The sequence below is a fragment of the Erythrolamprus reginae genome, chromosome 2, assembly GCF_031021105.1.
Source record: "Erythrolamprus reginae isolate rEryReg1 chromosome 2, rEryReg1.hap1, whole genome shotgun sequence".
Taxonomy (NCBI): domain Eukaryota; kingdom Metazoa; phylum Chordata; class Lepidosauria; order Squamata; family Dipsadidae; genus Erythrolamprus; species Erythrolamprus reginae.
In genome coordinates, this window is record NC_091951.1 from 76840669 (window position 1) to 76866662 (window position 25994).

The window sequence follows — 25994 nt, forward strand, 5'->3', positions numbered from 1 at the left end:
TTACAGGTCAGAGAATTGCAAGCCTTTAGGTTTACTCAGTGTAATCCTGCTGGGTCACAAAATGAGAACAGCCACCCCTTCTGGCTTGGCACTGTATGGAAACCAGGCCATTATAGCTTAGTAAACACCGCATGGTTGAAAAAAAACCCCATAATGAATCAATCCCAATAATCTTCATGAACCTTTTATTATAAGTACTGCTGTTGTGAGTGAAAGTATCACATAAGAAGGGAAGGGGGATACTGGCCCTTTTAAAAGCCAATGTTAATACAGGTGGCCAATATATTTTGCAAATAAATAAATAAATAGTGCAAGATTGCCCATTAACTGAAGATCAGAAGGGCCTCAGACCAATCCAGCGATATTGACCTTGCATATATCAAGCTTCTCCCTTACATTGCCTGATGCAGAAATGAGCAGCATAAAGTTAAGATATGAGCATTAACAATCAACACACTGGTAAACTTTAAATTGTTGTATCAACATACTTTCAAAGAGTGTCAGAGTTTTCTCCTTCAACTCATCCTCCATCTAGCTGCACTAAGCTAGAAAACATTGATTTGTGCATGCAAAGAATACGTAATGTACCCTGTCTAACTAACACCAAATAAGTATTTCTTCAAGCTATTCTCAGGATGAAAAGGTAAGGATCAAAGCGGAGTAATTCAAATGCCTTGGGAGAGCAGCCCATGGGACAAGCAGCCTATTTGTATTCCACCTGCCTGCAGGGAGCCGCAAGGGAGGGACAGGATTAATTCCTGCTATCTACAGGGAACATTACACGATGGTGGTAGTTTCTAGGACAAATTAGGTTTGCATACAGATTTTATCAAACCATATATGAATCATAAGCCTAACTATCACACCTTACTCTGAAATAGTCTTCCCAAATCTGATAATTTATGGATGTGCTGAACTATAATGCCCATCACCCCCAATATATACATTTTGAAGCTGGAATTTTTTAAAAAAAAATATAACTTCAGAAGAGAAGGATTTAGGGGTAGTGATTTCTGACAGCCTCAAAATGGGTGAGCAGTGTGGTCGGGCAGTAGGAAAAGCAAGTAGGATGCTTTGGCTGCATAGCTAGAGGTATAACAAGCAGGAAGAGGGAGATTGTGATCCCCTTATATAGATCCCCTTATATAGAGCGCTGGTGAGACCACATTTGGAGTACTGTGTTCAGTTCTGGAGACCTCACCTACAAAAAGATATTGACAAAATTGAACGGGTCCAAAGACAGGCTACAAGAATGGTGAAAGGTCTTAAGCATAAAACGTATCAGGAAAGACTTAATGAACTCAATCTGTATAGTCTGGAGGACAGAAGGCAAAGGGGGGACATAATCAAAACATTTAAATATGTCAAAGGGTTAAATAAGGTTCAGGAGGGAAGTGTTTTTAATAGGAAAGTGAACACAAGAACAAGGGGGCACAATCTGAAGTTAGTTGGGGGAAAGATCAAAAGCAACATGAGAAAATATTATTTTACTGAAAGAGTAGTAGATCCTTGGAACAAACTTCCAGCAGATGTGGTAGATAAATCCACAGTAACTGAATTTAAACATGCCTGGGATAAACATATATCCATCCTAAGATAAAATACAGAAAATAGTATAAGGGCAGACTAGATGGACCATGAGGTCTTTTTCTGCCGTCAGTCTTCTATGTTTCTATGTTTTTATTGATTTTTAACAAAGTTAATATACACACAACATAAAACAGCTAGAAATGATAAGCTTTATGGCCCAGCTCATTGAAGGGCATGAAATTAGCATCTGAAATACTTAGGTCTGCGTAAGACATTTCAAGGGTGAACTGTTTAGGATTTAATACGTTCTGCTTCTTTGGTTTCAAAATGCCTCATTTCAGGGGAAATTCTGTTGTTTTACGAATAAAATGGACTGTTTCCCCCTTTGGCAAGTGTTTCACGCTCAAAACAAGTTCTCACTCTGTTCCAAGTGTAAAATGCATTTTCGACCTGAAATGATTTGAATTTGAAACATTTTGCACATCTCTAGAAATAATAAAGACATTGTGGAGCCAGTATTTTAATCACAACTCTTAGATAATTTGAAAGCCCAGTGCCAGGATCTGGAGCTTCTTCAGCCTTATTTAAAAATGATTGCATTCATTGTTAAATTTATTCCAGCTGTGACCCAACATATTAACCCTCCTTACTGATTGAATATTGTCATCTTGGGGTGGATTCCTATGCTTGTTATTATTGTGTTAAGACTGGATGCAGGCTCAAATTTTGGTGAAAAGAAGAATCTTAAATCTAATTTTAAAAAACTTTGCAATATATACAGAGACACTGCTGCAAGTGGGGTGAGGGTTCAAGATGTTTTTCTTTTTAAAGAAATGTAAGAATATAGAAACATAGAAACATAGAAGTCTGACGGCAGAAAAAGACCTCATGGTCCATCTAGTCTGCCCTTATACTATTTTCTGTATTTTATCTTAGGATGGATATATGTTTATCCCAGGCATGTTTAAATTCAGTTACTGTGGATTTATCTACCACATCTGCTGGAAGTTTGTTCCAAGGATCTACTACTCTTTCAGTAAAATAATATTTTCTCATGTTGCTTTTGATCTTTCCCCCAACTAACTTCAGATTGTGTCCCCTTGTTCTTGTGTTCACTTTCCTATTAAAAACACTTCCCTCCTGGACCTTATTTAACCCTTTAATATATTTAAATGTTTCGATCATGTCCCCCCTTTTCCTTCTGTCCTCCAGACTATACAGATTGAGTTCATTAAGTCTTTCCTGATACGTTTTATGCTTAAGACCTTCCACCATTCTTGTAGCCCGTCTTTGGACCCGTTCAATTTTGTCTATATCTTTTTGTAGGTGAGGTCTCCAGAACTGAACACAGTATTCCAAATGTGGTCTCACCATCATTCTATATAGTGGGATCATAATCTCCCTCTTCCTGCTTGTTATACCTCTAGCTATGCAGCCAAGCATCCTACTTGCTTTCCCTACCGCCTGACTGCACTGTTCACCCATTTTGAGACTGTCAGAAATCACTACCCCTAAATCCTTTTCTTTTGAAGTATTTGCCAACACTGAACTGCCAATACAATACTCAGATTGAGGATTCCTTTTCCCCAAGTGCATTATTTTACATTTGGAAACATTAAACTGCAGTTTCCATTGCTTAGACCATTTATCTAGTAAAGCTAAATCATTTACCATATTACAGACGCCTCCAGGAATATCAACCCTATTGCACACTTTAGAGTCATCGGCAAATAGGCAAACCTTCCCTACCAAACCTTCCCCTATGTCACTTACAAACATATTAAAAAGAATAGGACCCAGAACAGATCCTTGTGGCACACCGCTTGTAACCTGACTCTGCTCAGAATACTCGCCATTAACAATAACTCTCTGATGTCTACGCTTCAGCCAGCTGCAAATCCATTGAACTATCCAGGGATTAAGTCCAATCTTCACTAATTTATCTATCAGCTCTTTATGTGGAACCGTATCAAAGGCTTTGCTGAAGTCCAGGTAGGCAATATCCACGGCACCACCTTCATCCAACACCTTTGTGACATAGTCAAAGAAATCAATGAGATTAGTCTGACATGATTTGCCTTCAGTAAAGCCATGCTGATTTGGGTCTAATAAGTTATTGTTTTTTAGGTGCTGATTTATCCTCTTTTTGAATAGAGTCTCCATCATTTTAACTACAACTGATGTCAAGCTAACTGGCCTGTAGTTACCAGCTTCTTCTCTACTGCCCTTCTTGTGAATAGGCACAACACTGGCCATTCTCCAATCCTCAGGAACTTCTCCTGTTAACAAGGATTGGTTAAACAAATCAGTCAGGGGGGTAGCAATGACAGATCTGAGTTCTTTAAGAACTCTGGGGTGGATGCCATCTGGACCCATTGCCTTATTTATCTTTAATCGTTCAAGTTCTTCTAAGACATCGGCTTCTAAGATCACTGGAGCTGAATCCGTACAGCTGGAAGCAATGCTATATCCCTCTATAGTATTATTTTGTAAGGTGTCTTTTGAGAAAACTGAACAGAAGTAGCTATTGAAATGGTCAGCGATCTCCTTATTCCCATTAATGCATGTATTATTCCCGGTACTAAGCTTCGTGATGCCGCAGTTTTTCTTCTTCTTATCATTAATATATCTGAAGAAGGTTTTATCCCCCTTCTTTACAGATTTGGCAATTTCTTCCTCTTTTGAGGCTTTAGCAGCATATATTATCTGTTTCGCCTCCTTCTGTCTCATTTTATATACCTCCCTATCAGCTATACTTCCAGACTCTTTATACCTCCTATAGGCAGCCTTTTTTTCATTGACTATAGCCCTTACATCATTGCTAAACCATAGCGGTTTCTTCTTCCTTTTACCTTTAGTTATTTGTCTTACATACAGTCCAGTGGCTTTTAAGATGGCCTTTTTTAATACAGTCCACTGGATGCTCGCTCCTGCCATTTTATCCCTCCCCTTTAATTCATTATCTAAATATTCTCCCATTGCATTAAAATTTGTTTTTCTGAAATCCAATACTTTGGTTGCATTATAGGATTGCTCACAATGAGTTTTTACATCAAACCACAAACATAGATGGTCACTGCAACCTACAATATACAGTATATGCCTTATTAACTGTAAGAGTAGGGTACATTTTCAAATTTCAGAGCAGATACTTGGAGGCCTGGCTCTTAGCCTAACATACACCTAGAGTATTGTTGTAAATAGGAGGGCCAATGTTATAGAAATGCAAAATAAATAAAATTTGTGATTTTATAAAAATATGTACTAAGCAGAAATACATTGGAACAGAATCAATAACTTAAAACTGTTTATGTTCAATAAAACAATAGCATAGTAATAGCAGAACTATCTAATTCTACAACAGCAATTACAATTACCTGTATAAGTGCAATAGCAATTATAGAACCATGTAAGTGATTTACAATGTCAGCATATTTCCCCCAACAATGTGGTCCCTCATTTTACTGACCTCAGAAGGATGGAATTCTAAGTCAACCTTAAGCTAGTCAAGATCGAACCCCTGGCAGTGGGCAGAGTTAGGTTGCAATACTTCAATCTAAACACGGTGCCACAATGACTCATTATGTGGATGTCATCTACTACTTATTTAGTTCTTCTTTGAATGTAGGGAATATTTATATTGAAATACTACTTCTTGTATAAATCGATTTCTGCTTAATATTGCATTTTATTACTACCTAATATTTAAATTTATAGAAAAGGAAAAAAATATTAAGAAAGACTTGTTACCAAATGCAAGGCCCAAAATCACCATGCTCAGCTCAATGGCCAGAAGGAAAAATCTTGTGATTTCCCATAGGATCTAGAGATGACAACACAGATCAGAGAGACAAATTCAGCAAGCCAAAGGTCATTAAATGTGCAGCATTAGTAATTAGAACATTAAAAGACACCAATTCTCCATTTTTAAATAAATGTATTAAGCACATTTCCACTTATTTAAATAATAATATACCAGAATTATTGGTAGGATCCGCCTATGATGTATCAACATTAATTTCTTTTTTACACATATACATCAACTATAAGTGCTTATTATCAAATTATTCAGGCAGCAATAAACTCCTAATTAATTATCAGGAATGCTGTCTTTTTCCTCTAGCTTCAATTACTCAAGAGGATGAACTTCAGCTTTGCACTTCATGTTTTGACACTTCCTTTCAAGTGTTTCTCTTAGCCCTAAATTGCATTAACAACTCGTTCTAAATTAGTTATTATTGGCCCACTTTGAGTGGATTCCTCCTACCCACAATGTACCCTGATTGTATTTTAACCACCTCTGAATCTCTCCAACAATATCAGACTAGTAATTCCAACTTTTTCTTTAAGAGATATATGCCAGATACTTGAGCATATCTGTATTATCATATCTGATTATAAGTTAGTATTAAATTTGAAAATGGGAGAGGGGAAGGGATCAAATCTAGATCCACCACTTACTGTAAAATGAAAGCTGATCTCACCTTGTCAGTGACGGTAGCAGCAGTAGAAGCACTGACTGTCATGGAGACAACAGCCCGAGCAATGCCAACTACAGCAACCACAAACACCTGAAAGAAAATATTTATTTATTTATTTATTTATTTATTTATTTATTATTTAGGTTTGTATGCCAACCACAGCAACCACAAACACCTGAAAGAAAATATTTATTTATTTATTTATTTATTTATTTATTTATTTATTTATTTATTTATTTATTTATTTATTATTTAGATTTGTATGCCGCCCCTCTCCGAAGACTCGGGGCGGCTCACAACAGAGTAAAACAAATCATAAATAATCCGAATAAGTTTAAAATATTTAAAGATTTAAAAAAAAACCCATATACTAACAGACACACACACAAGCATACCATGTATAAATTAAACATGCCCAAGGGGAGATGTTTCAATTCCCCCATGCCTGACGGCAAAGGTGGGTTTTAAGGAGTTTACGGAAGGCAGGAAGAGTAGGGGCAGTTCTAATCTCTGGGGGGAGTTGGTTCCAGAGAGTCGGTGCCGCCACAGAGAAGGCTCTTCCCCTGGGGCCCGCCAACCGACATTGTTTAGTTGACGGGACCCGGAGAAGGCCCACTCTGTGGGACCTAATCGGTCGCTGGGATTCGTGCGGCAGGAGGCGGTCTCGGAGATATTCTGGTCCGATGCCATGAAGGGCTTTAAAGGTCATAACCAACACTTTGAATTGTGACCGGAAATTGATCGGCAGCCAATGCAGACTGCGGAGTGATGGTGAAACATGGGCATACCTAGGTAAGCCCATGACTGCTCTCGCAGCTGCATTCTGCACGATCTGAAGTTTCCGAACACTTTTCAAAGGTAGCCCCATGTAGAGAGCATTACAGTAGTCGAACCTCGAGGTGATGAGGGCATGAGTGACTGTGAGCAATGAGTCCCGGTCCAGATAGGGCCGCAACTGGTGCACCAGGCGAACCTGGGCAAACGCCCCCCTTGCCACAGCTGAGAGATGGTTTTCTAATGTGAGCTGTGGATCGAGGAGGACGCCAAAGTTGCGGACCCTCTCTGAGGGGGTCAATGATTCCCCCCCCAGGGTAATGGACGGACAGATGGGATTGTCCTTGGGAGGCAAAACCCACAGCCACTCTGTCTTATCCGGGCTGAGTTTGAGTCTGTTGACACCCATCCAGGCCCCAAATAGCTACGAATTAAGGAAGTGTGTTGTACAGAGCTAACACATTGAGAGTACCTTCCTAAAAATAAAAACTTAAGACAGCAGAGAAAATAACAAATAGGATGTCTTGCTGTAGGTGGGAAAGCTATAGAGAAATAAGCATCAGGTTACCTATAGTAGATTTCTTTTTTCATTAAGGGCTACAGAAATGCCTCATGGCTGAGGGTTTTTTATTTTATTTATTTATTAGATTTGTATTGTATCTTATTCTCTTTTTTATTTTAAACTTAATAACATTTCAAAGCACTGTGGTGCTTCTTTATATTCTAATACAATAAATACTGTAAATATCAACCGTCACTCCCACAAGTTATCAAGAAACTTCTGAGCTTGGATATACTCCAAAAGTCAACTACTAAAAGAAAATAAAAATGCAAAAGGATTTAGAAATAGGAAAAATAAACAGTAAATAATTCCCAAGCAATTGGGCTGCTTTCAAACCTAACTTGACTTTTGCTAAAGCCCACCAGTGTCTCATTATTTTATTATTATTTATCCTATGGCACATTCATATCACATTTTCGTTAAAAACACAAGAGATAAAAATACAAAATATGAAATAAGAAGTCTAATACATTATAAATATCTATATCTAGATTACAGATAAATGTTTTTACTTCATTTGTTACAGCCAGGAAATCAACGAAGTCTCCATTATAGGCTCAGTTTTGGCGCTCTCTCACTATATGTCGGATAGTTTTTCAGCCCCACAGTCACAATTTGGCAATGGCACTTTACTCCACTTATAACAGGATGTCTATAGTGCATTTATGACCAGAATCTCAGAAGTCTTGTGGCTCAACCAACAAATGTCTTGTATCTACAGTTATGAGACTTGGGGAAGTCTCCTTAGACCAGACCTAGGTATTTCACAGCCTATGGGTCACATCTGGCCCTTTGCTGTCCCTGTTCGGCCTGAAGTGGTGGCGGTGGAGAGACAGTGGCCCTCCACAATAGCCCAATTTCTCATGTGGCCCCTTGAGAAAATTCCCAACCCTCACTTTAGGCCTTTTAGGCTATGAAGATACACCTGAATACACACAAGGAATGTACAGACTCAGAAAGCACTGTCAATTAAGGGAAATTCCTTGCTCAACCTTACTCACCAAAGCACACCACTATACAGTGTTCCCTCGATTTTCACGGGGGATGCGTTCCGAGACCGCCCGCGAAAGTTGAATTTCCACGAAGTAGAGATGCGGAAATAAATGCACTATTTTTGGCTATGAACAGTATCACAAGCCTTCCCTTAACACTTTAAAACCCTAAATTGCAATTTTCCATTCCCTTAGCAACCATTCAGATTATTACTCACCATGTTTATTTATTAAAGTTTATTAAAAAAAATATTTATTAAAGGCAGACGAAAGTTTGGCGATGACATATGACGTCATCGGGTGGGAAAAACCATGGTATAGGGAAAAAAACCCGCAAAGTATTTTTTAATTAATATTTTTGAAAACCCGTGGTATAGACTTTCCACAAAGTTCGAACCCGCGAAAATCGAGGGAACACTGTATATGCTTTCCTGGTAAGACAGATAGACAGACAGATATGTATACATACATACATACATATATACACATATACACACATACATACATATATGAGACAGAGAGAAAATGTTGACATTTGTTGGTTACATTTGTACAATATTCATGGAAATGAAGCTTCCTCAGTATATGAGGATGTACCAGTATACAGTGTTCCCTCGATTTTCACGGATTCGAACTTCGCGAAAAGTCTATACCATGGTTTTTCAAAAATATTACGGTAATTTAAAAATACTTCGTGGGTTTTTTCCCTATACCACGGTTTTTCCTGCCCAATGTCATATGTCATTGCCAAACTTTCATCTGCCTTTAATAAATTTTTTTTAATAAACTTTAATAAATAAACATGGTGAGTAATAATCTAAATGGTTGCTAAGGGAATGGGAAATTGCAATTTTGGGGTTTAAAGTGTTAAGGGAAGGCTTGTGATACTGTTCATAGCCAAAAATAGTGTATTTACTTCTGCATCTCTACTTCGCGGAAATTTGACTTTCACAGACGGTCTCAGAACGCATCCCCTGTGAAAATTGAAGGAACACTGTATACTGTATATTATAATATATAATGAGCCCCTCCACCACCTAAGTTCTCCTAAGTTGACTCTACAGGCAGTGTTCCCTCTAATTTTTTTTCGGGGTGAGCGGAAAAGTATAGTGTCTGAGCGGCAGTCCCTTTGGCACTGGGCGGCATATAAGAATAAATAAATAAATAAATAAATAAATAAATAAATGAAGTGTGGGCGTGCGCTATCACACATGAGCAAGTTCTTGCATCCATAATTCTATCCTTTCTATCTCTCCCTCCCTCTTTCCTTTCTATCTCTCCCTCCTTCTTTCCTCCCTCCCTCTTTTCTTTCTATCTCTCCCTCCCTCTTTCCTTTCTATCTTTCTCTCCCCCTGCCTTTCTCCAAGCCCTTCCTTTTCCCTCTCCCTATCTAACTACCCCCCTCTCCCTCCTTTCTATCTCTCCCTCCCCCTTTCTCTCTCCCTTCCTTCATCTTTCTTTCCCTCTCTCTCTCCATCCCTCTTCCTTTCTCTCTTCCTTCCTTCCTCTCTTTTTTGCTCTTTCTCTCTCCCTCCTTCCCTCCCTCCATGTCTTTCCCTCTCCCTCCTTCCCCCCTCTCTTTCTCTCTCTCTTGCTTTCTTTCCCTCTCTTTCTCTCTTGCTTTCTTTCCCTCTCTTTCTCTCTCGTTCACCACGCCGGCAACAGAGAGAAAAAGAGAGAGAAAGAGAGCCAGAGAGAGAGTGGAGGGTGCTGTTGTCTTCGCCTCTGCCCGGCGGCTCTGCAGCGAAGAGGAAGCAGCCATGCACCCCCTAGCTTTCTCAGGCATCCCCGGCGCCCGGTCACGCTCGGACGACTTTTGGAGCCGTTTTGTTTTCGGCCAAGTGGAGGCGGCACGCGGAGGCGAAGACACGGCGCCCGAACACGCTCCGCCTCCCGGGAGCCCGGCTGACTTTTGGAGCTGTTTTGTTTTCGGCTGGGCGGAGGCGGCGTGTGGAGGCGAAGACACGACGGCCGAACACGCTCCGCCTCCCGGGAGCCCGGCCGGCTGCCGATGGGCGTGGCCGGGGAGGGGAAAATCCGGAGTTTAAGGGGCGGGAAGAAACCGGCCTGCAATTGGCCGGCCCCTTTCTTTCCCGCCTTTCCTAAGGAACTGTTGCTGCCCTATGTTGTAGAGCAGCAGCAGTTCTCATTTCAAATTTCAGCGCGGAGGTCAGTCCTCCGCGCTAAATTTGAAATTCCCTGGGCTGAGAGGTAAAAACCTCTGCGCCATAGCGCACTGCGCAGCTTAGAGGGAACTATGTCTACAGGATCCTTTCTTATACTGCACCAATAAAATAGATCTACTTTCTCTCTAAGATATTCCTGCCTTTCCAATCACTACTGAAATGTTACATTGCTAGGCAATCTCACAGCCATTGCAGAATGCTATCCCTACAGGATAAACGCTTCCAATGTTATAGGACCAGAAATGCTGTTAAGGCTAATAAGTTACATTTGACTAACCTCAAATGTAGACACTTGCATAAATATTTCACTATAATTTTTACAGCCTGCGGTGTTATACATTTACCCTGCACACAATGTTTATAAATTGTGTTTAGTGAGTACATCCCTGCAATCCCAAAGCAATACAATTTTGTTGCAGAACAAAGTCTATTTTGGTTTGCCTCAATTTCCTGTTTTTCAATCGCTTTTATCACTAAGCTGTAGGTTACCTATTTGTCTTCCTTCCAAGCCTCTTTCGTCTTTGTTCTGTCCCGTAAAGTCATTTCGGTTCTGCAGCTAAGCTTCAGTTAAGGTCTAAATAATATATGATTCCAAACACCTTTCCTTATTCCGACCTGTGGCTTTTTACTAGAGCTGCACTTCCAAATTTTCCATTATACAGTACTCAGTTAACAAATACCGCAAGCCTGGAAAAAAAGCAGCACACACATTTCGCTGAGTAAATGAGTAAGTGGCAAAAATGCTCTACAAGAAGCCATCAAAGAGGGCATTTGGAAAGCAAGGAGACAGACGGAATCTGTTTCATAAGTCCATTTTAAAAAGAGGAAATTACTCAAAAAGCCAGGAAAAAAAAATACCAGCAGACATTCCCAAAGATCCAGCAGAGAAGTAAGTACAGTACAGTGGTACCTCTACTTAAGAACTTAATTTGTTCCGTGACCAGGTTCTTAAGTAGAAAAGTTTGTAAGTAAAAGCAATTTTTCCCATAGGAATCAATGTAAAAGCAAATAATGTGTGCAAACCTATTAGGAAAGAAATTAAAGCTCCAAATTTGGGTGGGAGGAGGAGGAAGAAGAAGAGGAGGAGGACAGTCACTGCCGAAGGAAGAAGGTGAGGTGAGGCGAATCAAAAAAACCCAAAACTTTAAGACTTTTTTTTAAAAAATGAGGGACTCTGAGGCGGCCCAGAGCAAATGGAGCATTTCTTTTCTCTGGGTGCTGGCAAAGGTTTATTCCCTGTCCAAGCGCCCAGAGAAAGGAAAATGCTTCGTTAGCTCTGGACTGCGAAAGCCTCCTTAAGTACCACCGAAAGGCTCCTCTGGCAGCCCAGAAAAGCCCGAGATGGCCGGGATTAAAGGAGGAATGGCAGGAAACTGGCTGTGCCTTCGTGCCGCTCTCAAATTTCCTGGGAAATTTTTCTGGGCTCGGGTTCTTAAGTAGAAAATGGTTCTTAAGTAGAGGCAAAAAAACCTTGAACACCCAGTTCTTATCTCAAAAAGTTCTTAAGCAGAGGCGTTCTTAAGTAGAGGTACCACTGTACAAGGTCGGCAAGTATAAGAAAACTTGAAAGTGACACAGAACTGCAGAGAAAAAAGGAATGACTGTTGCTTAGTTCAGTATTATCTGAGATCTCCCTTAATGAGTTCCACTACTTCTAAATTTACTCTATAGCCCTGATGATGAACCTGTGGTAGGCATGCGCCCTCTGTGTGGGCATGCAAGCCATTGCCCCAGTTCAGCTCTGTCATGCATGTGTGTGCAATTCCCACTGGCCAGCTGGTTGTCAGGTCTCTGCCAGACATGCGAAGCGGGCAGGGTACGTTCAGGTGTCACCTGCATGGGGAGCAGGCGGGGGGGGTCACACACACATGTGCAGGGGGCAGGGGGCATACAGAGGGTGGGACATGCATGGGGGATCTTGCACGCATGTGTGGGGCAAGCATGCATTGCATTTTGGGGGGTTGGGCACGTGCGCTGTTCTACAAGATAAGAAGCCATTTGTCTGGGATTAGGACAAGCCTCTCCCAGAAAGCCTATATATATATTTTAATTTTATTTTATTTATTTTGTCCAATACACAATGAAGGTTAAAGAGAATAAACATGTATTAATATATATCAAAGAAAGGATAGGAGAAAAGATATAAGAATAAAATACGTCAATGAAGAATAGAGGAAAAGATATATGAATGGAAGAAAAGATATAGGAGTTATAGGAGAGACAATTGGACAGGGGACAGAAGGCACACACTAGTGCACTTATGTATTCCCCTTACTGACCTCTTAGAAACCTGGAGAGGTCAATCGTGGATAGTCTAAGGAAAAATGTTGGGGGTTAGGTGATGACACCACAGAATCCAGTAATGAGTTCCACGCTTCGACGACTTGATTGCTAAAGTCATATTTTTTACAGTCAAGTTTGGAGCGGTTAATATTAAGTTTGAATCTGTTGCGTGCTCTTGTGTTATTGCGGTTGAAGCTGAAGTAGTCGTTGACAGGCAGGACATTGTAGCATATGATCTTGTGGGCAATGCTTAGATCATTTTTCATTCATTCATTCATTTATTGGATTTGTATGCCGCCCCTCTCCGCAGACTCGGGGCGGCTAACAACAGTAATAAAACAGTATATGACAATCATGTTTAAGGCGTCGTAGTTCTAAGATTTCTAGACCCAGAATTGTAAGTCTAGTTTCATAGGGTATTCTGTTTCAAGTGGAGAAGTGAAGGGCTCTTCTGGTGAAGAATTTTTGGACATTTTCAAGGATGTTAATGTCCGAGATGCAATATGGGTTCCAGACAGATGAGCTGTATTTGAGGATGGGTCGGGTGAAAGTTTTGTAAGCTCTGGTGAATAGTATGAGATTGCCAGAGCAGAAGCTACGCAGGATCAGGTTAACAACTCTAGAAGCCTTTTTGGCGATATTGTTACTGTGGGCTTTGGCACTTAAGTCATTTGCAATTTTGACCAGTTTTCCTGGGTGAACAGAATTTTATACAGAGTTCAAAGATGGTGATTTCTGAGTTCCTTCTAACAGGATAACCTTTCCATGGAGAAGAAAGAACATTAAGAAAATCCTGTAATGTTTTTTCCAGGAAGACAGGTCCTAATTTATTCCTTGCTCTTGTATTTTAAGTGGAATTTTATACCATCAAGGTTTTACATATTCAATTTTGGAACATGTGCCATATCTATGTCATACCTAGCAGGCATGAAAACGGCCATGCAGGTAAGAAATACCAGCCTCCTGTTAATACCAGCCTTTGATAGCTGTTGCCCCTATAGCTTCACCTATCCACTGGCAGAAACATGCCTCATTCCCCCTTGTGTAAAATGCTAATACAATATCATCCTCTTTCTGCAAGAGGCAAGCAAATCCCTTCCTTCCTTATTTTCTGAAGAAGAAATTCTAAGGAAACTACAGAACAGAAACACAAAACTGCTTGGGGAAATGGGAAGAGAGAGTATCACAAATGCCAAAATAATGAAGCATTATCCCAATACAGTACACACACACACACACACCCCAGAGAGGCAAAGAGAGAGATTCACAAACACATCACACAGAAAGTAGAATTTTTTAAAGTTAACTTGAGTTTTCACTTAGAATAATAATTAGAAGCTTTAAGGCAAGGGTAAGGAAATGTTTTCCTCCTCATTTGAATTCCTCTCTAATCTCCTTGCAACCGTTAACAAGAAATAGCCTTAAAATGTGGCAATGTAGAAATTGTGCAATTAAAAAAGAACATCAGAAAACACAGACTTATCAATTCCCTCTTACCACTGTCCCTCAGTCAGTGGTAAGCGACCATGATACTGACAGTCAGGGTTTTGATTTGTCTCTTGGTCTAGGTCAGAGAAAGGCAATGATCTACATGCTCCTGACCTATAATTCCCCATTTCATTCTCTATCATCCACACTGGATGGCGTTGCCACAGATCGGCCAGCAGAAGGATGGAGGGAAGAAAATTAGAAAACAACGAAGAAAAATAGAGCTGTCAAACTTACTTGCATTTTTTAAAAATTGGTTAATATCTGGAGTTATTTAAAGGGAGAGCCATTTTGCAAGGAGAAAGTATGTCAAAGAGAAAAGGAGTTTGTTCTCTCCTTGAACAATGAGAATTACATTAGCTAACAAATGCCAGGCACTGGACAGAGCGTAAGTCAGATAAGTTCAATTGCAAAATGTGACTGCCCATGTCAAATCAAGTTAACAACTAAAGAAGTGGCAATAAAGCCATTTATCCTTTTGGAGATTGGCTGCTATTCTCTAAAAGGTCAGATTTTCCGGAAACACAAAAGACACAGAAACAGCATAAGAAATATCAAGCAGGTAAATGATCATATTAAATCACAAGAATGTCTCATTTCCAAATAAAAGATTTGTAGAGAGACACATTACTAACTCCTGAGCCCTTTCACCAATCCTAAAGAAGCCAAGTGAATATACTGTATTTTCAGAGTATAAGACGCGCTTTAGTTTTGGAGGAGGAAAACAAGGGGAAAAAATTCTGCCTCCCAACAAACAGTAGATGATATACACTGTTTGCTGTGTATTTATGCATGTGTGTGCCTGAACAATAGAAATAGCAAAGAATTGGAGAAATGTACATTTCTGGAAGTATAGTTATTCTCTGCTATTTAAAAGAAGATACAATAGCACTGGGCCTCTTCAGATCAAAAGCATTTATTTTAAAAAGCTTCATTTTGTTGTCTAGACAATAATAAAGCAATATTTTAAAAAGTCTAATAATTTGAACATTCTACATTTATAGATAAGTGCATCCAGTTCAGCAGAAAATAAAAATCTGCATCTCTCCCAGCAATTTGCCTCCTTGCAGCTAGTTTCAATTTCAATTTAGCACATGGTCTCAAATCAGCTGAGGGTTGGGAAGCTGCTAATAAGTTGCTTGGCTTAAACAGGCACTGTTCTGTTTGCTGCAAGGAAGTAAATTGCTGGGAGGCAGAGGCCAAAGGGTGGGGGTGGGGCTACATTTGGTCATATAAGATGCATCCAGGGTTTCCAGGCATGGCACCGGACCAGACTATCTCAGGGACCGCCTTCTGCTGCACGAATCCCAGCGACCAGTTAGGTCCCACAGAGTGGGGTCTTCTCCGGGTCCCGTCAACTAAACAATGTCGCTTGGCGGGACCCAGGGGAAGAGCCTTCTCTGTGGCAGCCCCGACCCTCTGGAACCAACTCCGCCCAGATATTAGAATTGCTCCCACCCTCCTTGCCTTTTGTAAGCTTCTTAAAACCCACCTCTGCTGCCAGGCATGGGGGAACTGAGATACTCTTTCCCCCTAGGACTTTACAATTTTATGCATGGTATGTCTGTATGTATGTTGGTTTTACACTAGGGGTTTTTAACTGTTTATATTGGATTGTCTACTGTTGTTAGCCGCCCCGAGTCTACGGAGAGGGGCGGCATACAAATCCAATAAAATAAAATCACCCTCTTTTGGGGGATAAAAAGGTGTGTCGTATACTCCAAAAAATGCAGTATATCCAGATCCCCCAGGTTCTCTGAAAATAAAGTTTGTACTTACCAGTATGTAGAATGTAGTAAAAATGGGACTGGAAGTGGCATGGATTTTAGCCCTGGCAGAAGGCAATTTCCAGAGGAGAAATGCAAAGAAAAGTACATTGGGAACCAATAGCAGAAGGTCCCAGTAACGAACTCTAAAAAAATAAGACAAAGATACATTTTTTCAAATAGTGCCATGTCACTTCTGGTGATACAGACAACCTTGTTCAGAAGATGAAGCAGAAGCCATCGATAATAGAATCTCACCTGGATTTGCCTATGTCCTCATACAGCAGCACCAAGCATTTGTGTGGCACAGTAGTGTTGGTAGCATTAAAAAACAAAGGTGTTGTCAGGATGTCAGCTGTTGTCACGGCCGTGGAAGCAGATGAGTAAGTGGCATTATCCTCCTCAAATAATGGTATTGATGTCACCAATGCTGACATTCTGCCACCGTTCTGAAGAGAGGGAGAGCCAAAAGGATGTTTTCATCATAAAATAAATCTTGAACAATTCTACATGAGGGACTTGTTTTAAAAAATACAGAGAATTTTATCCTTTATTAATCCAAACATTTATCAACTTTTATTTATTTATTTATTTTATTTATTTATTTATTGGATTTGTATGCCGCCCCTCTCCAGAGACTCGGGGCAGCTAACAGCAATAATAAGATAGCGTATAACAATAATCCAATACTAAAAACAATTAAAACCCATTACAATAAAAAACCAAACATACATACAGACATACCATGCATAATAGTATTGTAAAGGCCTAGGGGGAAAAGGTATCTCAATTCCCCCATGCCTGGCGGCAGAGGTGGGTTTTAAGTAGCTTATGAAAGGCAAGGAGGATGGGGGCAATTCTAATCTCGGGGGGGAGTTGGTTCCAGAGGGCCGGGGCCGCCAGAGAAGGCTCTTCCCCTGGGTCCTGCCAAGCGGCAATGTTTAGTTGACGGGACCCGGAGAAGACCCACTCTGTGGGACCTAACTTGTCGCTGGGATTCGGGCAGCAGAAGGCGGTCCCTGAGATAATCTCAATCATGTACTCCTTATGTGTTTTGACTTCATTGGCTAGTAGATCAGGAGAGTTAGACTAAAACATTTGGCAAGCAAAAGACTAGGGACATCTATGGCCACAAGACCAGGTGAGACTGGAACAGGAAGCTTATACCCTTCACAGATAAGCATAATTTGGTCCACATCATATTATATTTAAAGTCTTTTCAGGAGCTGCAAGTGGTACAAAATAAAGTTGGTAGCTTGCCTTTAAACCTTTTGCTACAGTGCTACATTGGCATTCAACACGTTCCAGGGTACAGTTCAAAATAGTGGTTTTTTACAAAAATAATAATTTTAATTGAATTTATATATACATTTAAAAACAATACAGAAAAACCAAAAGCCATAAACAGAACAACATATACAACAAGTTTAAAAAAAGAAAACAAAACAAAATAGTGCTGTCTATAATGACACTTAAACCTACTATCAACTATATTCATTAACTTCTAAGTTTATCTTATGGTGGTAAATATTGATGGTAAATATTCAACAAAAAATAGTGGTTTTAATCTTGACTTGCTTCCTAAATACTTTCTGGACTGTTATTCCAGGTAAAAAGAGTTCTCGGGTAGACCTGCACCAGAAAGTAAGATCTTGACAACTGGGTATCCTGATAAGCAAGAGTTATGATCAGTTGGGATTCTCCAGATGTTTATTCCCTATAATGGCTACCATTTGATGGTCAGCCGTCTTCATGGTCACCTGATTAAAATTAGAACACTTGGCAACTGGCTAGTATTTATGAAGGCTGCATTGTCCCAGAGTCATGTGATCAGTTTTTTGCAACCTTCTGACAAGCAAAGTCAGGGGGCAGGGGAGCCAGATTTACTTAACAACTGTGTTACTAACTTAACAATTGCATTGATTCAATTAATATGTGTTTCACATAGCAACAGAAACGTTGGCCTCAATTAAGTAAGTCGAGTACTATCTGTAATTCCCCACCTCTTTCTAAATGATGCTGTCATTATACAGCTGCAAAATAAAGATATTCTACATTTGCTCTGGGAATTGCATAAGCAATTGTAAGTCGCCTCGAGTCCTCAGAGAGGGGTGGCATATAAATCAGATGGATGGATGGATGGATGGATGGATGGATGGATGGATGGATGGATGGATAGATAGATAGATAGATAGATAGATAGATAGATAGATAGATAGATAGATAAGAAAGATAGACAGACAGACAGACAGATATGCGTGACATATATGGATCTGTTTTTGCCATTTTTTAGAACGATGATCCTTGGAATGAACCTAATAAGTAACAATTGTTATCTGTTCATGCTTTTTTTCAGAAGTTTAGATTATAAATAATGTCTGTAAAATAGTGGCTTGGCATTTATAAAGTGTCCTTCTTTATGAATTCTAGGAGAGGGAGACCATTTAAAATGCCTTATTGAGTTGTGACAAAATCCTGAAGTGCACAAAGAGTTTTCAAATAAAAGATTGATTATGTGCCATCAAGTCTTTTTTGTCTTAGTGACCACATAGATTGATTTCCTCCTAGACGATCTACCCCTAATCTATTCCCAGCCATGCATTTATCACCTTTGTCAAATAAAAGAAATTCCTCAAATAAGAGGCTGGTCCATATATTTGGAATGACTGAATAAACTCAAACAGAGAGAATCACATGACATGCGATAAGGTCATAAGGTCCCACAGAGTTGGCCTTCTCCAGGTCCCATCGACTAAACAATGTCGTTTGGTGGGCCCCAGGGGAAAAGCCTTCTCTGTGGTGGCCCCGGCCCTCTGGAATCAACTCCCCCCTGGAGATAAGAACTGCCCCCACCCTCCTTGCCTTTCGTAAACTACTCAAGACGCACCTATACCGCCAGGTATGGTGGAGTTAAGACACCTTTCCCCCAGGCTCTTTATATTTTATGTTTGGTATGTATGTGTTGTTTGGTTTTTAAATATAATAGGGTTTTATATGTTTCTTTTTTAATATTAGATTTGTTTCGCTATAATATTGTTTTTTATTATTGTTGTGAGCCGCCCCGAGTCTTCGGAGAGGGGCGGCATACAAATCTAATAAATATAAAAATATATGCTAGTTTACAAACCACGGTGATCTCTATAATATGAAGTGAAAACCAAAGAAATCATATTATATGACTTAGCACCATATGTGAATCAAGTCTCTTTCTGCAAGCTTCTATAACGAAGGTTTGCCATGGCTTAACCTTGTAACAAAATAGGTGAAGGGCAGTCAACAATAAAGAAAAAATAAATCTTTAGCAACCAGCAGTCTGCAAACTAACTCCAGGGTGTTTTCTGGCTTTTCATGCTGCAATCTAGCTGTGTAGAATAAAACCAGTATTCGTGGTTGATTAGCATGTCTCTTTGAGGAGACGAAAATAAACCTTAACTCCTACTAAAATAAAATAGGATGGAACAATATCATCTATAAAAAAGCCAAAGTTTGTAGGTAAAAGCTGCAGTTTTTAACAAATAAAGGTATTAATGATAATATAATAAATAATGTTTCTACCACAAAAATGTTTTCATGTTTCTATTACAAAGACAGAAAATTCTTCATACAAGAGATCAGCATCAAGGTAACTATGCTGGACTATGATCGGAAAGGCTGATGCAGACTATTTTTAACCAATAGCCAGTTTGGGCATACAGTGATCCTTTGACGTCCGCGGGTCTGTCTGTCGCGAAAAGGCTATACCGTGGGTTTTCAAAAAAATATTAATTAAAAAATACTCCGTGATTTTTTTTTTTGAACATTTGAATGCTTTCCAATGGTCACCCGATGTACAATAGTGTGCGTTTTAACTCTCCTCCTCCTTCCCCACCCCAGCTGTCCTGCTTCTTTAAATAAAAGCTCCACTTACGCCCCAGTCTCCCGATCCCTCCTCTTTAATTCTTGGAGCATTGGTACGCTTCACTTGAAGGCGAGCGTTACTGCCACCTGCCGCCATGCAGCAAAGCCCCCAGGTTGCCGCTGCGGCTTCTGGGGGTAAGTAAAACCAGGAATGGAGGGAGGGAGGGAGGGAGGGAGGGAGGGAGGGAGGAAGGAAGGAAGGAAGGAAGGAAGGAAGGAAGGAAGGAAGGAAGGAAGGAAGGAAGGAAGGGAGTGTCTCTACTTAGCGGAAATTTGACTTTCGAGGGGCGGTCTTGGAACGTATCCCCTGCGAAAGTCAAAGGACCACTGTACTGTATATTACACATCTTGTTGGGATATTACTGTATATATTACACTGTATATTACACATCTTGTATAGCAATGATGGCGAACCTATGGCATGCGTGCTACAGTGGCACATGGAGCCATATCTACCAGCACGCGAGCCGTTGCCCTAGCTCAGTTCCAGCATGCATGTCCGTGCCAGCCACCTGGGATGGCGTTTTTGGCCTCTGGAGGACTTCTGGGGGGCAGGAGAACGTGTTTTCACCCTCCCCAGGCTCTAGGAAAGCCTCTGGACTCATCTGAAGCTCATCCGAAATGGGGGAGTGGGTGGGGGGATTGTGTGCACATGCATGGATGGCAGGGCAGCATTGAATTATGGGTGTGGGCACTCGAGCGTCCGCAATAGCACATGCGCGCGTGCTTTCGGCACACAAGGAAAAAAAGGTTTGCCATCACTGTTATACAGAATGAGCCTTCTCCCTTTCCTTAGCATCCCTTGGGAATCATGAACCCTAATTATGGCTGAATCAGAAAGCCACAGGTATCACTCAGTATGAAAACAAGCCAACAACTTCAGGCTAGTAGCTGCGATTAGATTTTTTTTTCATCTGAAGCAGAAGACTATAATTAACATAAGACATTTATCTTATAACAATTCTGGAATGGAAAGGTAAACAGCGGCCCTGGAGACACAAAGCCATACATAGCTTATTTTTTTTATGTCTTGTGAACTCACCGGCTTTAAACTGGCTTCCCGTATTGCTAAACTTGTACTTTATTCACAGAGGTTTCCAGAGTTCTATGTAACGAAGACATAAAGCTAGCGATGGCATTCCTCTTTCCCTTGGCTGTTTTAAACAAAGAAACTTCACCCTGAATTCACAACCGAAACAAGGTCATAACCACACTTGTCAAACAACTTTACAGTGATTAGACTTTGACCACACTACAAGTCCTTCCCACCCTCCTACCCTTTTTTGAAAATGAAAAACAACTATTAAAGCAACAGAAATTACTTTTAATTACCGTAAGCAAACTGTTTCCAGGTCGAAATAAATAAGGTAGAATAATGCAGCTATGAACAAACACATCCATAAGATGTGATTAAGATCAGAAATGAAATATTTTTTACATTTCAGTTATTTGAAGACACCTTTGCACATGTTCAAAGTAGAGTGCCAATTTTTGATATAAAGAAACACATAAAGATCAGAATTTAATTTAGTTTCTACCTAGAAACATAGAAGATTGACGGCAGAAAAAGACCTCATGGTCCATCTAGTCTACCCTTATACTGTACTATTTCCTGTACTTTATCTTAGGATGGATATATGGCATGTTTAAATTCAGTTATTGTGGATTTACCAACCACATCTGCTGGAAGTTTGTTCCAAGGATCTACTACTCTTTCAGTAAAATAATATTTTCTCATGTTGCTTTTGATCTTTCCCCCAACTAACTTCAGATTGTGTCCCCTTGTTCTTGTGTTCACTTTCCTATTAAAAACACTTTCCTCCTGAACCTTATTTAACCCTTTAACATATTTAAATGTTTCGATCTGTCCCCCCTTTTCCTTCTGTGCTCCAGACTATACAGATTGAGTTCATTAAGTCTTTCCTGATACGTTTTATGCTTAAGACCTTCCACCATTCTTGTAGCCCATCTTTGGACCCATTCAATTTTTTGTAGGTGAGGTCTCCAGAACTGAACACAGTATTCCAAATGTGGTCTCACCAGCGCTCTATATAGCGGGATCACAATCTCCCTCTTCCTGCTTGTTACACCTCTAGCTATGCAGCCAAGCATCCTACTTGCTTTCCCTACCGCCTGACTGCACTGTTCACCCATTTTGAGACTCTCAGAAATCACTACCCCTAAATCCTTCCCTTCTGAAGTTTTTGGTAACACAGAACTACCAATACAATACTCAGATTGAGGATTCCTTTTTCCCAAGTGCATTTTACATTTGGAAATATTTTATTACATTACATTTACCTTTAAAAATTAAGTCAATGCTTCCAAAAAAAATCTCCTTTAGAATCAAAAAATGCTTCTTGAATTACTGTCTCTTGTGGACTGGGCATCTACAAACAAATTTCTTTTCTCTCCTTTTTTTTGAAGCACTGCATAAATAAAAATTAATTAATCAGGCCTACGTATTTTTAAGAGACTCAAAGGCTAATTTACATAAGCTAATTATATTTAGTTAAGCCTAATAACCTGTTTTATTACTGATTTTATCTAAACATTTTCCTAGGAAATCAACACAGTTGCCATCTTTTTCTTCAGTTTATCTTTCAGCAATATTATTTCAATGTCTCCTTTGTATTTTCTGCTGATTAAGTCAAGCACTAGCCAAAATAACCAGTGATGCGTCCCACTGTATCAAAGTGACAAATATAGCAATGTCTAGTTTCCAAGAAAGCACATTCTTCAGCAAGAATATGTATAAATCATTGTCTCTCAGATATACTTAAAACAATCGTCAGCAATTGCTTGTTAAGAACAACTCTTCACATGTTGTTGCTTTTTCTCAACAATGTTCAGCTTGTTAAGTATCTACGGTAAGTACTATACAACAATCAAGTTCCAGTTACCATCTGAATCATGTTTGATTGATTAAGCCCACATTTTAGGATTTATTTGTTTGTTTGTTTGTTTGTTTGTTTATTTATTGGATTTATATGCCGCCCCTCTCCGCAGACTCGAGGCGGCTAACAACAGTAATAATACAGCATATAATAATAATCCAACACTAAAAACAGTTAAAAACCCATTATTATAAAAACCAAACATACATACACATATACCATGCATAAAATTATAGAGGCCTAGGGGAAAGAGTATCTCAATTCCCCCATGCCTGGCGGCAGAGGTGGGTTTTAAGCAGCTTACGAAAGGCAAGGAGGGTGGGGGCAATTCTAATCTCTGGGGGGAGTTGGTTCCAGAGGGCCGGGGCCACCACAGAGAAGGCTCTTCCCCTGGGTCCCGCCAAGCGACATTGTTTAGTTGACGGGACCCGGAGAAGACCCACTCTGTGGAACCTAACTGGTCGCTGGGATTCGTGCAGCAGAAGGATATCTATTCTCCCAAGGGAATTACAAACTTACAATAAAGTCACAAATTATTGAAGTTTTAAAAAAGCAAAACAATATTTAAAATAGCAAATGAACACAGTCATACTGGATTATAAAATTGCTTTTTGGAACAGCAAAATTATTAGGGGTCCCTTAAAAATCTTCTATTTGTTTGCATGGCCCACTGAACCACAAACTACTTCTCATTTACCCCGAAAACAGTGGCAAGTAGCATAGGGGAAAAGCTGAAAGACTTTTCCCAGGGCAATACAAAAGATGAAGAGTGCCTGACAGAAAGGGTCCAATTTGTTTATTTATTGATTGATTGATTTTGTCCAATACACAATGAGGGTTTTAATGGGTATACACATAGTAAAATACATGATGAAGGTTATAGAGGATATACTCATAGTAAAATATATCTAAGAAAGAATAGAAGAGAAGTTATAGGAATAGAACATATCAACGAAAGAATAGAAGAAGAGATACATATAGGAATAGAAGAAAGGTATAGGAGATATAGGAGAGCAAAAGGACAGGGGATGGAAGGCGCTCTAGTGCACTTGTACTCGCCCCTTACTGACTTCTTAGGAATCTGGATAGGTCAATCTTGGATAATTCAAGGGTAAAGTGTTGGGGGTTTGGGGATGACACTATGGAGTCCAGTAATGAGTTCCATGCTTCGACAACTCGGTTACTGAAGTCATATTTTTTACAGTCAAGTTTGGAGCGGTTAATATTAAGTTTAAATCTGTTGTGTGCTCTTGTGTTGTTGTGGTTGAAGCTGAAGTAGTCGCCGACAGGCAGGACATTGCAGCATATGATCTTGTGGGTAATACTTAGATCTTGTTTAAGGCGTCTTAGTTCTATGCTTTCTAGGCCCAGGATTGAAAGTCTAGTCTCATAGGGTATTCTGTTTCGAGTGGAGGAGTGCTGGTATTTGCTGGTACAGTATTTCAGAATCCAATTACTCTCAATGGGTTGAGGCACCCATTTTAAGACCAGGGGTTGCCTTTGAATCAGTCTTGATCCCTAGTGACTGCCTGGAAAAGTCCCTGAGGGCATCCTTGGCAAAGTTTTTTGGAAATGGTCCCTACTTGCCTGCTTCCTGGGACTGAGAATGAATGATTGGCTGGAGGTCACCCAACTGGCTTCCTGCTTAAGGCAGGACTAGAACTCGAGGCTCCTAGCTAGTTGCTTTAACTACTGTAACAAAATTGGCTCTCTGATTATTTTATTTATTTATTTATTTATTCTTTGTCCAATATACAATACATATGAGAGAGAATATACATTAGGAATATATATATAAAGATAGGAAGTAAAAAGAAGGGAAGTGGATAGGAAGAGAATATATAGAGAGGAGAGAATATATAAGATAAAAGAGGTAAGAAGAGAGAATTGGACAGGGGACGATAGGCACAACAGTGCACTTATATACGCCCCTTACTGGCCTCTGAGGAATCGGGAGAGGTCAATCGTGGAGAGTTTAATGGAGAAGTGTAGGGGATTGGGGGTTGACACTATTGAGTCCGGTAATGAGTTCCACGCTTCGACAACTCGATTGTTAAAGTCGTATTTTTTGCAGTCAAGTTTGGAGCGATTGATATTAAGTTTCAATCTATTGTGTGCTCTTGTGTTGTTGCTGTTGAAGCTGATAAAAACTGTCCAGAAATATTTCAAGTTAACACTTTTACACTTTGCACAGAAATTAATAAGAAAGCAATGAAGCTGGTACATAAGGAGTGAAATAGATTTCAAATGGATTACTGCTCTTATGATATGGGCAAATGTTTCATCATTCTCTATATTTTTCTCCATCTAGAATTACAGTTTAAAGAGTCACATTTTCTTGGTAAGTTGAAACATGTTCTTTGAAAACCCTCAGACTCCATTTCAGAGGAAACATACTGATAAATTCTTGAAATAAACAGTCATGCTAATATACTGAAAAAGAAAGGGAAGTCTTTTATCTGACCATGACATTCATATCTCACTCACTCGAATGAACTTCCTCATTTTATCCAAGGATAACGTGACTTAAATCTTTCAGCCTCACAACAAGCATCTGTTCAGTAAGAACTGGTGGAGACCACAAAACAAAGTAACAAAAGAAGAAAAAGTTAAATTGCTCTGGGATTTTAGAATTCAAACAGGCAGATATTGCCATGTAATACCGTAGACTTAACAATTATCGATTTTAAAAAGCCAAAAAAGATTGGATAGTAGATATTGCAATACCTGGAATCACTAGAAAAGAGAAAAAGGAGAAAAATTGCAAAATACAAAGGGCAGGAGGAATAAGTGTGACAGAAGAAAGCCAATGTAATAGGTGCCTTGGGTGCAATACCAAATTTCTGAAGCACCATCACTATTGATAAAATCAACTTCACGCAATTGTGCAAAGGCAGCTTTCTGAAGGACAGCTTATGTTTTGTGACAGTGGTATTTAACAATGTCAAACAAATATCTGCCTATTTCAGGTTCTCAGGAAGGGCTCGATTGGTGGATAAAAGTGCCAAATCCAGTCTAAATATCTGTCTGACTGTGATGATGATGATGATTCACCACTCAATTGCAAATGTTTGCTTTACTCAGAACAGTTTATATTATTATTATTATTATTAATTAGATTTGTATGCCGCCCCTCTC

The 25994-nt window shown here is 39.7% G+C and overlaps 1 protein-coding gene across 2 annotated transcripts in view; it reads right to left on the minus strand.

The window, feature by feature from the left end:
* The window catches only part of TPRA1 (transmembrane protein adipocyte associated 1), a 50186-nt gene that overhangs the window by 16400 nt on the left and 7792 nt on the right, over nucleotides 1-25994 (minus strand). For both annotated transcript variants that reach the window (XM_070738374.1, XM_070738375.1), the window contains exons 2-5: nucleotides 16321-16511; nucleotides 16076-16208; nucleotides 6015-6101; nucleotides 5281-5353 (exon numbers count right to left, since the gene is read on the minus strand). In XM_070738374.1, coding sequence (XP_070594475.1) covers nucleotides 5281-5353; nucleotides 6015-6101; nucleotides 16076-16208; nucleotides 16321-16499 — 472 coding nt within the window. In that variant the 5' untranslated portion in view covers nucleotides 16500-16511. The remainder of the gene's footprint in view (nucleotides 1-5280; nucleotides 5354-6014; nucleotides 6102-16075; nucleotides 16209-16320; nucleotides 16512-25994) is intronic.